Below are 13456 nucleotides of genomic sequence, written 5' to 3'. Positions count from 1 at the left end.
GTTTTGAAAATCCATATTATGTGACTGTAGAAGTTCAAAAAAAGCGACATAAAGGCAACTGACACGATGATTACACGAGAAAAACCAAATCCTTTCGGTGAAAACATCGCCGCCATCTTGAAGAAAAATGTCCTAGGCATTCCTACAGTGGACTTTTTAAACGAGGGGAGTCTAGAAACTAGTTTACCCATAGATCCCGCGAAGTTAGACAAAAAAGCGCGCGATTTGTATGCGGTAACTATAGTGTTTACTATTATACTTTGTAAAGTTTTTGACATGTCCTCCCTAAGCAGTAAAAAGGAAATAATTTCTCTTTCTGAATGCCCGAATACATCACTCAAATACGTATTTCAGCAACGTGAAAACAGCAATGAAGTGGTATTTTGGCTAAAAATCAACCAAGAGGCACTTTCTAACTGGAGAAAAGAAAAGGTTTCTGGTACCTTGCAAGCTGGTATTCTGTATATTGACTTGATCAATTTGAGTATTGGTAATGCATTTCGCTTGAACCGCAAAAGCGAGAGATTAGAAACAGTGCTGTCCAATAGCTGCACTGTTGCTGATGCTAAAAGAAGACAAACAAACAAGAAAGGAAGTCCCAGACAGAGGCAGGAATTCTTGGACTCCTACAAGAAGGTTGCTATACTTAGAGATGACATTACCTCAGTGGAAGAATGGGAATTGGATATTAACAGCCTAGAGCATAAAGTGGATATCGCAGAGGCAGAAATTAAACTTTGGAAGCAAAAATATCATGACATTGAAAAAGAAAAACAAGATCTGTTACAAGAAATGCTTCAGGAGAAAGAACTTGTCAATTCATGCAAACAAGAAAATGAACTTATGAAAAAATATATAAGACAACTGGAGAAAGATCAGTTCAGTAAGGTTAGGGGCACAGCTATTCCAAAACTGAAAACAGCACAAGCCCAAAACAAGAAATTGAAGGAACTGAAAACAAGAGCCCAAAAAGCTCTATATTTCAGTAAATTATTTGGGCTAGAGCTTGACTGCTTAAGATTGAAGGATCCAGATAGCTCCAAAACATACACTGTTGACTTCAAGATTGCAAATAGTGCATGCTTACCTAATCATGTTTCACAAGATGGCAACTCACCTGATGTACAACCTGTTGACCCATTGCCTAACTTACCATCTGTTGACCCATCACCTCCCTTTTCAACTGACAGCCTTTTAACTCCCCCACCTGAAGAACAGTCTCATCCTTCAAACCAAACTTCATGCCAAAGCGAGACACAATATGAACTAAGTGAGGATGACAAAGCCAAGGTAGAAAGCATATTGTATCTCATTGATAAGTTTGGTGTTGGGGATGAGTTTATCCACGAGTTGTCAATGACAGTTGATGGAATGCCCAAGTCCTACCTCATTAAACAGTGTAGAAAGGACCTCAATAGTGGCTGCTTCATCAAGTCTACTCCAGGCAAGGCCCCAGGAGCACAATACTCATTCAAAGAGTTACTAGTTGAACAAATAAAACACATGGTATGTCCCAAGTATTATTTTTTATTGCATGTACTTGCTAGTACAAAGAAGGAATTTTTTGTTTGTTTGTTACAGAGGCAAATTTACCAATGACTTATATTTTTATAATTTCATACGAATCTTTTTTCAAAAATGTATAAATTTACACAAGTTATAAATTGCATTCTCAATTTAACACTTGCAGAGACAAACCAATTTGCTTCAAGAGGGAGAGAAGGTTAAAGTAAAGCTGAGTGGGGATGGTGCTCGGATGAGCAGAGTGAGCAACTTCATTCTCTTGAGCATTGCAATTCTTCAGAGTAAAGATGATTTGCTCTCATCAAAAGGTAAATAATATAAACAAACAAAACATAAACATCATGATCGACACAGAAATTTGTGTTTGTAATAGATTATATTCTTCGTTAAAAACAATAACATTATTTCGAACAGTTCAAATACACTAATGATTAAAATCTAAATAAAATTTTGTAATATTACTCATGTACATTTCATTTCTTTCATTGCAATAAGGTACTCACACCATTGCTGTAGTGAATGGCCCAGAAAGCAGGGAGACGTTGGCCAGTAGCTTTAAGGAAGTGTTTGAGGATGTGAATGAGATCCAGGAGAGTGGCTACATAACAATTGATGAAAAACGAGTGGACATTGAACTTTTTCTTGGAGGTGATTACAAGGTAAAACATTGTGAAACGTTTAATTTGTGATTGTGCAAGTACTAAAGTCAGGTCACTCAGGAGCATTTAAGGCATGAATACATGAGAAAAGGTTTTCCTTATATCATACAGGAAGTTCTGAGATTTAGTTATTGTTTGAGACATGCTTAGATCTTCACAGATCCATCTAGACTGCATTTTTTTTAATGTACCCTGCTTGTGTAACCCTTTTTGAAAACATTTTATCTTTCACTTTCTAGTTTCTGCTGCTGGTTATGGGACTCAGTGCAGCCAATTCTACCTACGCTTGCTTGTGGTGCAAAGTTCATAAGAAAGACGGGTACTATATAATAATTTACCTAATCACAACCTTGATGTTCAAGGAATGCTAACTTGTAATAAGCTAATTTACTAACTCAATAACATTTGTATTCTGAATTCCCAGAACAACATTAAAGGTTTAAATTTTCACCCTGATAAGAATATAATTATTAATATAATTAATTAATTAATATTAATATCCCAAATAATGGCATTTTTTTAACAGGGTGTATATGTGCACACTAATATTGTTTTTGCTCAGATGCTGTACTGACTAATCCTTATGTATTAATAATATATTCCACAAATAATTATCGTATACTCTGTATGATATACAGTACTATTATTTACTTCTGTTTAAGGGGAGACATGAACAAGCCAAGCCAGTATTATGACAGTGACCCTCTAAGACGGACATTGGAAGAAATAAAGGAACGTGTTTGCAAGTCCAAGGGGGAGAACTACTGTTGTGTACATGAACCTCTCCTTAACATCCCACTGGATCACATCATTTTGGATGAGCTGCATTTAATGCTCCGAATTTCAGATATCTTGATTGGTAACATAGTACAAGATGGGATGCAATGGGATGAGAAAGACGCTTGGATCACTGGGAAGAAAAAAGTACACCTTGACAAGCTGATCCAGGAAATCAATAGCTGTGGTGTCTCGTTCTGGGAGAAAAGGAACGCAGATGGCAAAGGGTCTGGGACTTGGGAATGGACAAGCCTGATGGGGGATGACAGGAAAACACTCCTGAAAAATCTTCCGAGCAAACTAGAACCCCTGATCCAGCAGAACACGGCCAAAACAGTGGTAGAATTGTGGAAGGTAACTTTTGAAGTAAATTGCAATTACCATCAATCAAGACATTTCAGAAAATAACAATTTCAATATATTAATTTTGTTGTAGTTGGTGCCAAACAATATATTTATTAATTTTTGCATTTTCTTGTGTATTTCTCTAATTTAATGTTTTTTTTTGCCTTCTTTTTATTCTTGCAGGGATTTGCTGAAATGTACTTTAATTTCATCTCATCTTTTCAACCAACTAGTGTTGACGAGTACCGTCAAAAGGTAGTCCAGAGGAAAACAGCATAATCACTTACACACAATTAGATTTCTGTTCAGACAGAACTTTGTGCTGTATAAATTTTAATCTTCATTTTCTTTTTAGATGAAAACCTGGATTAAAACATTTTCTGCCCTAGGGGAAAAGAGGCTTGGTTATGCACAAGAACGTGTCACATGCTACATGCACACTGCAGCATACCATATTCCCAATATGGTCACTCAAAATGGCAACCTGAAGCAGTTTAGTGGTCAAGGTAAACTTAAAGAAATTAAAAAAAAGAACAAAAATTTATGAAAACAAAAAAGAAACTACATAATCCTGCTGTAAATTCTTTTTTAGGTGTGGAGAAAAACAATGACGATGCAAGAAGAATCCTTCAGCGCAAAACAAATCACACTGATGACTCTGCTGACATACTACGAGCAGAACACCGCATTCGTTCCTTGAAACATAGAGAAAGACAGCCTAGATGTTATACAAAGAAAAATGTAGAGTACTGGGAAGACAACATCAAAACAAAAAGAAAAGCACGTAAACGTCTCAGCTATGACAAGCCCCTAGAAGCGACTCCCACAGACAACGAGCCAGTAGCAATTGAGCCCCCACCCAAAGAAATTGAAAGGGGAAGACGGAAACAGACTACAAACAGCAGTAAATCTAGTGTGAATAAGAAATCAAAACGAAGCAAAAAATGATTTAAGCTTTTTGTTTATAAACCCCCTCAATAATTATTTAAAGCCACTTAAAGTTGAAAGCAATATCCTCTTAACACTTTCACTCCCAAGAGCAAACAATGCCTTTGAAAAAACAAAAATTGTTGTGCTTTCATCTGATTGGAAAAATTGAAGGACTTCATTCATTCTCAAAAGTAGCATAATCACAAAAAAGTACCACTCACTAGCTTTCGTTAGATTGGGTGCAGCATATAATTTCATAGGTAGACTCAAACAGTAGCACAACATTGCATGTCTCAAAGTTTGATTCTGGGAGTGAAGGGTTTGATCTATTCCGAGGTATCCCCAAGAGCTACTCTTATGAATGAGAAGGTCAACTTCTCCTGGAAAGCCCTTGGGGATGGATGATGGCCTTCTCCTACACTATTTTTTCGGTGACCAGGAGATAAAGTGCTTTACCTTCATAGGGTAGAAGACTTTTATCCCCTGGCCATGCAAATCAGCACAATGGTCCCAAAATACAGGAAAATATTTTGTAGGGAAGGCCGATGTGTCTAGCAGGTGCCATCCATCACGAAAACTCCCTTTCCTTTCAAAAAGACACCTGTAGACATCTCCTCTAAAGTTGATGGTCACAGGTGATCGACTCTTTGCTTTGAGGTGCCGCTCTACAGCTATCCGCAGCGTGGTCACCTCACCAAAGATCACCACTTCACCTGGCACTGGATTCTTGAAAAATCTGAAAGGGAATTATAACTGAGTCAGAGAACAATTGTATAACCTCTTTTCACTTTAGTCATGCATTAAAGCTCATAACTTTGTAGTTGTAATAGAATAAGTAAGCATCCGCTATTGATCAATACTATATTCTCAACACCTAACGCACCATAAGCAACAAAATTAGTAAAGAGAATTATTTAACTGATCAAAACAAAACAGGTCATTGCAAAATGTTGAGCAATATCTTAACTTATAAATAAAATATTCTCCTTGACAACATCAATTGGAAAACGTTGTTAGAATTATTGTAAGCAGCAAGTATCAATAACTCGTAAATTCGCAATCCCATGTTGAATCATAGGGAGAGTAACCCTTCCACAAAACTAAGTATTCAGTGGTCCTCTGTCAGCGAATAAAAATAAAGAGAACTCTAAATTATTGATTAATTAAACCAACACTAAATCTTCTTTCCTTTTCCCGATCATGTCAGAGCTCTCGTTGCAAATAATGAGTTTAACAACAGAATTACCACTTCCACAGCTGCAGCAGATGATATAACCACCGATGAAATTCCACTTACCGTAGTGTTTTCTCTATCCGCAATGAGACGCTCCACCTCCCAGAGCCGTCCTCTTCCTTTTATTCTTTGTGTTTTCGCTTGCAGAAGCATATTAACCGAAGATACGCTATTCAGCGACGCGTAAAATCCCTTTTCTCTTCGAGCCGCCATTTTGAATGCACAGGAAAAGAATGTGCACAATGCGGTTTGGTAAGTGAGCCGTGAACCAATCAGATAGCGGAGAAAACAAAAATATGATAGACAGCTTATTTGATATGCCCGAGTGCATCTGACTAAGCACCGCCCAAAGTGATTCGACTTTTCTGGCGATGAAAAGGAACAAAGCTAAAAATCTGGTCATTTCATTGACGAACTTCCTGGGTTCTTCTTCCTTAACAACATCCTCTGCATGATCCTCCTCCTCACTTGAATTTGCGTGCAGATTGTCGTTGTCTTCTATCGCGACTTCATTTTCCTGTCTATCAGCAAGAATGTTCTCGCTGTGTTTTCGTTGAATGTGAGATTTAAACGAGTTAAACTTCTGAAATGATTGACCACAATCGCTGCATGCTGTCTGCATGCTGTCGTGAAGTTTGGCTCAAGACTGTGAATAAACTTGTTATGACTAAGGAGCTTTTGGAATGTATTACCAGTAAAGCTGGAACAATAACAACATCGGAATGCCACAAAGGCGGTAAGCAACCAGACGATGAAACATCGTGACGTTTGATGCTGCTCCTGTAGAGCACGAATCAATACGAGTAAACCCATGTGATGTGCTGAACCAATCATATCGTGATCTAAAAATGAGCGCGGAAAATTAACGGTATATAAAGCAATTTGGAAAGGGGAATTTTTCTTTCTCAACTGGATAGGTGTCCGAGCGGTTCCAAATTGAGTTTGGTTTTCGAGGATTAATCATGGTTTTTAAGACTTTTGAAGACGTGGAGGTATGGCTCGTTGAAAATGGCTTTGAAGAGTATGCTTCGTTATTTCACGGTTAGCAATCATAGACAATATCGTACTGTACAAGGTTTATTAGCATTGTCTATTGTGTACATTTATGTACATTGTAGCTAGTACCTAGGCGATTTATTAAGGGTCAAGTTCCAGTGTTAATGAGAATATTTCATGGTTTATGAGCACGGTGACCAGATAGAATTTAACTTTGGAAAAGGAATCACTGTCTATTTATGAAGACAAAAGGTGGATTTCCCGGCGGACATGATACAAAATTACCCTCATTTGCATACAAGCGCACGTGTGTTTAGGCGGGAAATCACTGGGCGTCCCTAACTGAATGGATTATTTCTGGCTAACGGTTCACTAAGCAATATCATATACGTACTTGAACCTACATTAAATGCAGTCAAGTCTAGATTACTTGTAAAGAAACAAACAGGCCAGTCACGAGTTTTCAGTGCATTTGAGGTATTGTACTTTGGACCCCTATGGGCCATTCCATTTAATATCTGCACTCCCCTATTGAGGTACTGGGAAATCTGAGGGGGAGGGAGGGGGTCTTAAAGAGTTATTTCTGAGGGGGCATTTATGTCGGTATCTTTGAACTCTTTCTTTTTTCGTGAGGGGGGATATGTCGGCACTTTGATCTTAATTTCTGAAGGGGTCTTGAAAAGTTATTTCTGATAGGGGTAGACACAAAAGCCCTCAGTAGGAGGGGGGTGCGAATAATAAATGGAATGGCCCAATATTACTCTTGTGCCACTAAAGCTTAATTCATGTTCACTTAAAATTTTGGGGTATGGAATTTTCAGAAGGGATACTGAATTTATTGGCAGCTCTGATTCACTGAATAACTGAATATTTTTTTAATCAAGTTGGAAACTCTGTCTACATGTCAGAGTGCGTCCTGTGGATAATGGTATATTGGTAAGAATAAGCTGTCTATCCTTCTTAGTTGCTGTCATCTATTCCTTATTCCCCAACAATTAGTTTTTATTGTTGTCACCTGTTGAACAGTCACTTTGTTAAAACAAATTTTGCTCTGCCCTGCATTAAGCTACATAGTTGTACCTGAGAAGACTACAAATTGTTAAACAACATCCTGTACATTGCATCTATCATTGCACATTAATCAACAGAAAATGACATTGATGGAGAGGCTCTTCTAGCTCTAACTGAGAGAGCCCTGGAACAACTCATCCCCAGAATTGGCCACCGGATGAAATTTTTTAGAGCTATAGAGAAACTCCAGAAGATCAATACAAACAACATCGTTGTGGAAACTGTTCCAGAGGATGTTGCCCAGGTTCCTGTTGCCATAGAAGCCCCCAGTGCAAAGGAAGATGAAAAGCAAACAAGCTACAGTCATGTCATGTCAGATCCTCGGGAGCAACTTTGTGAAGGCTTCAGGAAATTGAATGGTTCAAGGCATTTGAGTGATACGTTAACTCGAATATCTGAAACGTCTTATTGTCCGTTAATGTCCACACCATTGAAGAGGTTAACCCTAAGAAACAACAGCATTTTAAAGAAAGAGGGTTTCTAGACAATAATTGTTTTCTTTAAACAAAAAAAAGCAAAAGAAAAGTAAAACTTTATTGAATCTTCCAGTCAGGGTTTTTCATAGGCATGTAAGTGATGCATAAGTTTAAAATATCAAATAAAAATATCTAATCGTTAAAATCATAATAAATTATAGATAAAAACATCAACAGGTAATAGCTCTCCTAGCTGTCAAGAAATGACCCAAAAAGGAATTCTCTAATTTTCTGGTTATTCTTCAAATAGTACCAGTCTTGTTAGAATGGAACTGGCAAAGTTACTGACAATGAAATATAAGGTATACATTATTTTGTTAACTTTACTTCCCTTGTTTGGTAAGCACACAAGGACTGAATGCGGTGATATCCAACAATATTGTGACAGTCTGAAGTTGGACCCAACTGGGCCAATCTATTACGAGTGAGACTGGGTCGGATGTCAGGGTGAGTTTCAGTGTAGGTGAAGCGACGAGCGAGTTACATTCTGTTGAGCCCTAATAAATCTTGAGTTTGGACACCTGTTTCTGAGTTTACACTAGTGGCAGCGGTGCGATGGAAGACGATAGATGCAGACTGTTATGGAAACAAGGCGAGGATGTGAAAAATGGATTCTAAGAGTGGAAACGTACGCAGCGGCATGTGGCTGGAACAACAACAAGATGAAGGCAATGGCTGCTATCGGTCTCCCAAATGACAAGGTGGAATTTTTATTGACAGTGCCCGAGGAAGATCGAAAAGACTGGCCTAAGTTGAAAAAAGCAATCATCCCCGAGTACTGGAAAGACCTGGCGTCCTCTGAACAGGCTTTTCTCGCTCGAATGCGACAACCCGGCGAGTCATTTTTAGTATATTTTGCTGTGTTAGAGCGATCGTCTCGGGATGCATTTAGTATCTGGGAAGGAACAGCTCTCAACGAACCATCACAGAAGGCAGTTACTCGACAGTTTCTTTGAGGGATTCCTCGGGCAATATCTTCAAAATTGCAGTTGGATTACCCTGACAAGTCTTACACAAATCTTGCCAAACAAGCCCCTCGCATCGAAGAAGTCTTGGCGCGTACCCAGGCCTCAGCCGAACAGGTAGCTTCTGTAAATCCTACCCAGAGCATTGACCTGTAGGATACACTTTGCAACGAATTGAGTGAGCTTAAAGTTCTACTCCAAGGACAAACTACCTCTGATGCTGAAGATGTTAATGCTGTCTCATTAAAACAATCGACCCCCAGGTTCTCTACACCTCGGAAATGTTTTGCTTGTGGTTCTGCCTCACATTTGCAAAGGGACTGTAGTCGTGTTCTTCCTTTTCGTGGACGAGGGCGCAACAGGGGCCGTTTCTATCGTGGTGCCCCCCGTGGAGGTACCAAAGGATCCATCACTTGTTTTAACTGTGGAGGCGTGGGACATGTGGCCAGTCAGTGTTCGTCACCTCATTTAAACTGAAATGCGCCAGTGCTACGAGGCCACCACTGGTGTCTAACTCGACTGAAAGTGCCTCATGTGTTCCACAACGCTCTTGGTCACAACGGAGATCTACCTTGCATGTAGCAGGAAAAGTTGCAAATGTGAAATGCACTTGGCTGCTAGATACTGGTGCTGATGTTACATGTATCAGCTCTAGACTACCTGGCATTGAAAAGTCGCAGCTCTCCCCTCCACAGAGTATTCCTGCCACAGCAAACGGAAGTCCTCTACGCTGTCTGGGTGAGATTGTTACTAACATTGAGATAGGACATGTTTCTAAGGATAATATTGGTTTACTTGTTATCCAAAACCTGGATGTTCCAGCCGTCCTGGGTATGGATACTCTAGAAAAGTTTGGTTCTTTTGGGATTGATTGGACTCATCACACACTAACCCATGGTGATGCCAAGTTGATTTTAGAGAAACGTTCACATGGATCTGTGCTATCTCCTGTAGTTGTTTCACTCATCTCAGATCATGTCATCCCGCCACGTTCGCAGTGCTTTGTTCGGGCTGGTACATTTGATTATGCCCAATGCGACAAAGATGCTTTGTTTTCTCCCTTCATGGACAAAATGGCCCGCCTCAATGTTCTGCTGGGAGCCAGTGTAGTGACAATGGGACCTCAAAACCGAATACCTGTCACTGTCATGAACAACAGTGAAGTTCCTGTTAAGCTGTTTGCAGGTACCAGAATTGGAGAACTTTCGCCAGTAAAGGTAGAAGAACAAGGTCCTGAGGTCAACACCATTTCAGAGGGCCCACCCCCTCCACCTACAACGCCCAAAAAAGGACCAGCGGCAGTTGACTTAAACTCTTGCGAAGTAACAGCTTCTGAGAGACAGGAGTTCCAACTTCTTCTGGACGAGTATAGAGATGTCTTCGCCAATGACAATTCCGAAGTTGGTCGCACCCATAGAGCTCAGTTTCACATCCATACAAAGACCCAGGTGCCTGTTGCTGTAAAGCTCCGTCACATTTCCCTTTCTTTTCTTCAGCTCAACGAGACATTTTTTTGACCCCTTATGCAGTTACTGAAAATGGGGCCAAAAGCCAAGAGCTTGAGCAAAAAATCTTCAACCGCCACCACCACCAAGCTTAAGAAAACTCTTTTAAATGTTGCTAGCGCTAGCAACACTAAAAAGGCAACTCCTTCAAAAGATGCTGCTGCTACCAAGAAAAAGCCTTTGAAAAAGATTGCTAGCGCTAGCAACGCTAAAAAAAGTACAACTCTGCATCCTTCAGAAGTTGCTACTACGAAAGCTGTTGCACCTGCACCTGCTGTATCCAAAGCCCCAGTAAAAAGGAAACATAAGGGGTATGTCTATGTTTTGGAAAGTGACGATGGCCAGCAAGAAAATAAAGACAACACACCTGCCAATGACAAGAGTGATGGTACAAACAAAAGGCCAAAATTGCCAAAAAACTGTTAGACCTTTGAATTGCATACAGTAAAACCCCGCATATAAGAACCTAGCCCTTGGGGCTAGAATTTCAAGGCAGGTTCTTCTTATTATCAAATAGAGGCAAAACTAAAAAAACTGTAAATCAAACAAAGTATCTACAGTTGTATACAATGTTTGGGTCGGTTGTAAGTTACATTCAGTGTACCTTTAAAGTGCATATAGGGTTTGTATAAGTGCTTATACTGTCATTTTGGAGACAATTTGTGCATAATTTATATAAATAATAAACAAAAGAAGAACCTAGCTATTTAGAACCTGTTTAGCCTAATTTCGTGATAAGTACAATTTACATAAGAAACTGTTTAAGTTAACTTGGAGAATGTAGGTTCTTATACGTGGGGTTTTACTGTATTATTTTTGACCTTTAAATTGCATATTTGGCATGCATGTGTTCTATTTTATTGTAGCTTTAACTCTTAACTCCCTAAAGTGAATGCCACTTTTTTTTCTAAATAAAATATGACCAACTCTAGGTCAAGATTTTATGCTTTTATTGGGTAGATCTGTACAACTCAAGCCGTTTAAGGCCTGGGTTAAGGGCTTTTAAGAGGAAAAATGGTTTATTCGCGATAACTTTAACAAATTCAATGGCACTAAATTGAAATTTGGAAGATAAAAAGATCTTATCATTCTTAAAATTTCTAAGCATAATAAGTAGTGCTATAGATCACGTGACATGTCACGTAATCGTTTTTGCGAAAAAAGCAAAGATTTGACAGGTAGGCGACGGTTTTAAGAGAAAACATCAAACAAAAACGCGTTTCAAATAAAGATTAAATATCTCCATCGCTTCACGTTTGGAATGATTGTCCACTGTTCTCCAAAAAAAATTCTCAGGTTAAAGGTCATTTCTAAGTCCACAATCCAACCTTTGATTGTTAATTTCTCCAATTTAAAAAGTCGAGGACAGTCATTCCAAACGTAGAAAGTTCAATATTTGAAATCTACTTCGGAAACACTAATTCAGTTAACTATATAACGAAAATTCGCCGCCGTATCGCCGATTTACGAGAGTGCATAATTTCACATGGTTTTCACATGCTATTCACATACAGTTTTCACAGGGTACCTCCTAGTAGTCGTTAAAGCACGCATTTTTCAGTGATTAAACAAAACTTCAATTTGGAAAAAATTGCCATATATTCAGCTTTGTAATTTATCATTTTTTACAGTAAGTTGTAAGGATATGACTGCACAATGGTAATTTTCTGGAGAAAGCAGGCAATGGGACAGCTTATTAATGACCAGCTGAGTGTTAAATCACAAAACGTTGGGACAACATTTTTGTAATAATCTGCACGATTTATGGTGATGCTTCTTTAGGAAATGTTTGCCACATCAATGAAAGGTATACTATACATGAACGCTTTGACTCTGTGGACCAAGCATTGTCAGCCCTTGCAGAGAGACAAGCCACAACAGAAAAAAATTAGAGGAGTTATTAGCAGCTAAAGCTTCTGGAAAATCAAAGGTGATTGACATAAATCTCTTAATGAATGGTCATTAAAATGCTTTTCAACATTTTGCATCATGATCAGTTGTTGAAGAGTTAAACAACCCAAGTGGCTTCATTTGGAGTGTGTGTTTTAGGGTAGCATCAGCTCAGTTGATGCCCGTCTAAATCTCAAACATGGGGTATGGGACTCAGACAGTCTTAGTACCACGCTATTACAGGTTTCATTGTTCCTTGTATTTTTACTGTCTCTAGCAAGTCACGTGAGATAGTAGGTACTAGACAAGTACAGCGTGCTAGTTAAAGTACTATTGCCTAATAATCTAGACTAGGAGCTGTGTTAGTTTTCTCCAGGTCACTTGCTTATTGCTATCGCTAGCGTGCATGCAGTACAACTTAGTAGTTGATTAGAAGTATGGCCGAAAAGAACGACAAGTCTACAGACCTGGCTGCAGAAAGTAAGCGAACACCAAAGTATTCGGGACGCAAAATCCCTCACAGTATCCACACGTTCGGAGAGCCGGGCCCTTATTGTACCGGAACGACGGGTTTGCCTTCAGATGGCGCTGTTTCTCTGGACCCAAATGATAAACCAGAGGCCAAGCTCTCAACCGGGAATCCATGTTCCGAAAGTGTCAAAAAAGTTACACAGAGCGAAGACGAAAAAGTTGCACAGAGCGTAGACGAGGACGACGAAGAAACGCAGCTGTTGGAAAAACTAAAAAATCTGGAGTTGGCCGAGGCTGCGTTGGAGAAGCAACGCTGGGTAAAGGCCCTTCAACACCGCGTGGCTGAGGCAGAACAATGTCTAGCGTCTTTGCAGACCGCTCCATCGCCAACTCCAGTCGCCGCCGCCATGATGAACAGTGCAGCGAACACGAAGACAAAAGCTCCGCCGGAAACTCCGCTGGACGGGCTCCTCGCAGGCGTCCAAACGAACATGGCGGCTCAGAACAATGCTACAGAAAAACTCACTGTTGAACACGGTTCGCCGGATGGTCCTCTTTCTTCGCCTGACGCATGGCAGGAGTCGCTGATGTATCTAAAGCCAGCGCAGCTTGC

The 13456-nt window shown here is 39.6% G+C and overlaps 3 protein-coding genes across 3 annotated transcripts; 2 read left to right on the top strand and 1 right to left on the bottom strand.

Moving 5' to 3' along the window:
• The first annotated feature begins 276 nt into the window (after positions 1 to 276).
• On the top strand, positions 277 to 4304 carry LOC146482180 (uncharacterized). Its single transcript, XM_085107371.1, has 8 exons — positions 277 to 1536; positions 1724 to 1832; positions 2020 to 2183; positions 2423 to 2502; positions 2846 to 3314; positions 3489 to 3560; positions 3661 to 3811; positions 3898 to 4304. The coding sequence occupies exons 1-8, from the start codon at positions 277 to 279 to the stop codon at positions 4251 to 4253; spliced, it is 2661 nt and encodes an 886-aa protein (XP_084963497.1). The 3' UTR covers positions 4254 to 4304.
• Positions 4305 to 4770: 466 nt separating this feature from the next.
• Positions 4771 to 5838, bottom strand: LOC146482179 (uncharacterized). The gene is made up of 2 exons (XM_085107345.1): positions 5533 to 5838; positions 4771 to 4971 (listed from the first exon to the last, which is right to left on the bottom strand). Exons 1-2 carry the CDS (start codon positions 5680 to 5682, stop codon positions 4945 to 4947), a joined length of 177 nt encoding a protein of 58 aa, XP_084963471.1. The 5' UTR covers positions 5683 to 5838; the 3' UTR covers positions 4771 to 4944.
• Positions 5839 to 5840: 2 nt separating this feature from the next.
• Positions 5841 to 8391, top strand: LOC146482178 (sterile alpha motif domain-containing protein 3-like). Its single transcript, XM_085107343.1, has 2 exons — positions 5841 to 6510; positions 7614 to 8391. Exons 1-2 carry the CDS (start codon positions 6432 to 6434, stop codon positions 8018 to 8020), a joined length of 486 nt encoding a protein of 161 aa, XP_084963469.1. The 5' UTR covers positions 5841 to 6431; the 3' UTR covers positions 8021 to 8391.
• The last annotated feature ends 5065 nt before the right edge of the window (positions 8392 to 13456 follow it).

This window comes from Pavona decussata, unplaced genomic scaffold, assembly GCF_977016875.1.
Source record: "Pavona decussata unplaced genomic scaffold, jaPavDecu1.1 SCAFFOLD_47, whole genome shotgun sequence".
In the NCBI taxonomy this organism is placed as follows: domain Eukaryota; kingdom Metazoa; phylum Cnidaria; class Anthozoa; order Scleractinia; family Agariciidae; genus Pavona; species Pavona decussata.
The sequence above is the reverse complement of the archived record's forward strand: the minus strand, read 5'-3'. Positions and strand labels throughout refer to the sequence as shown.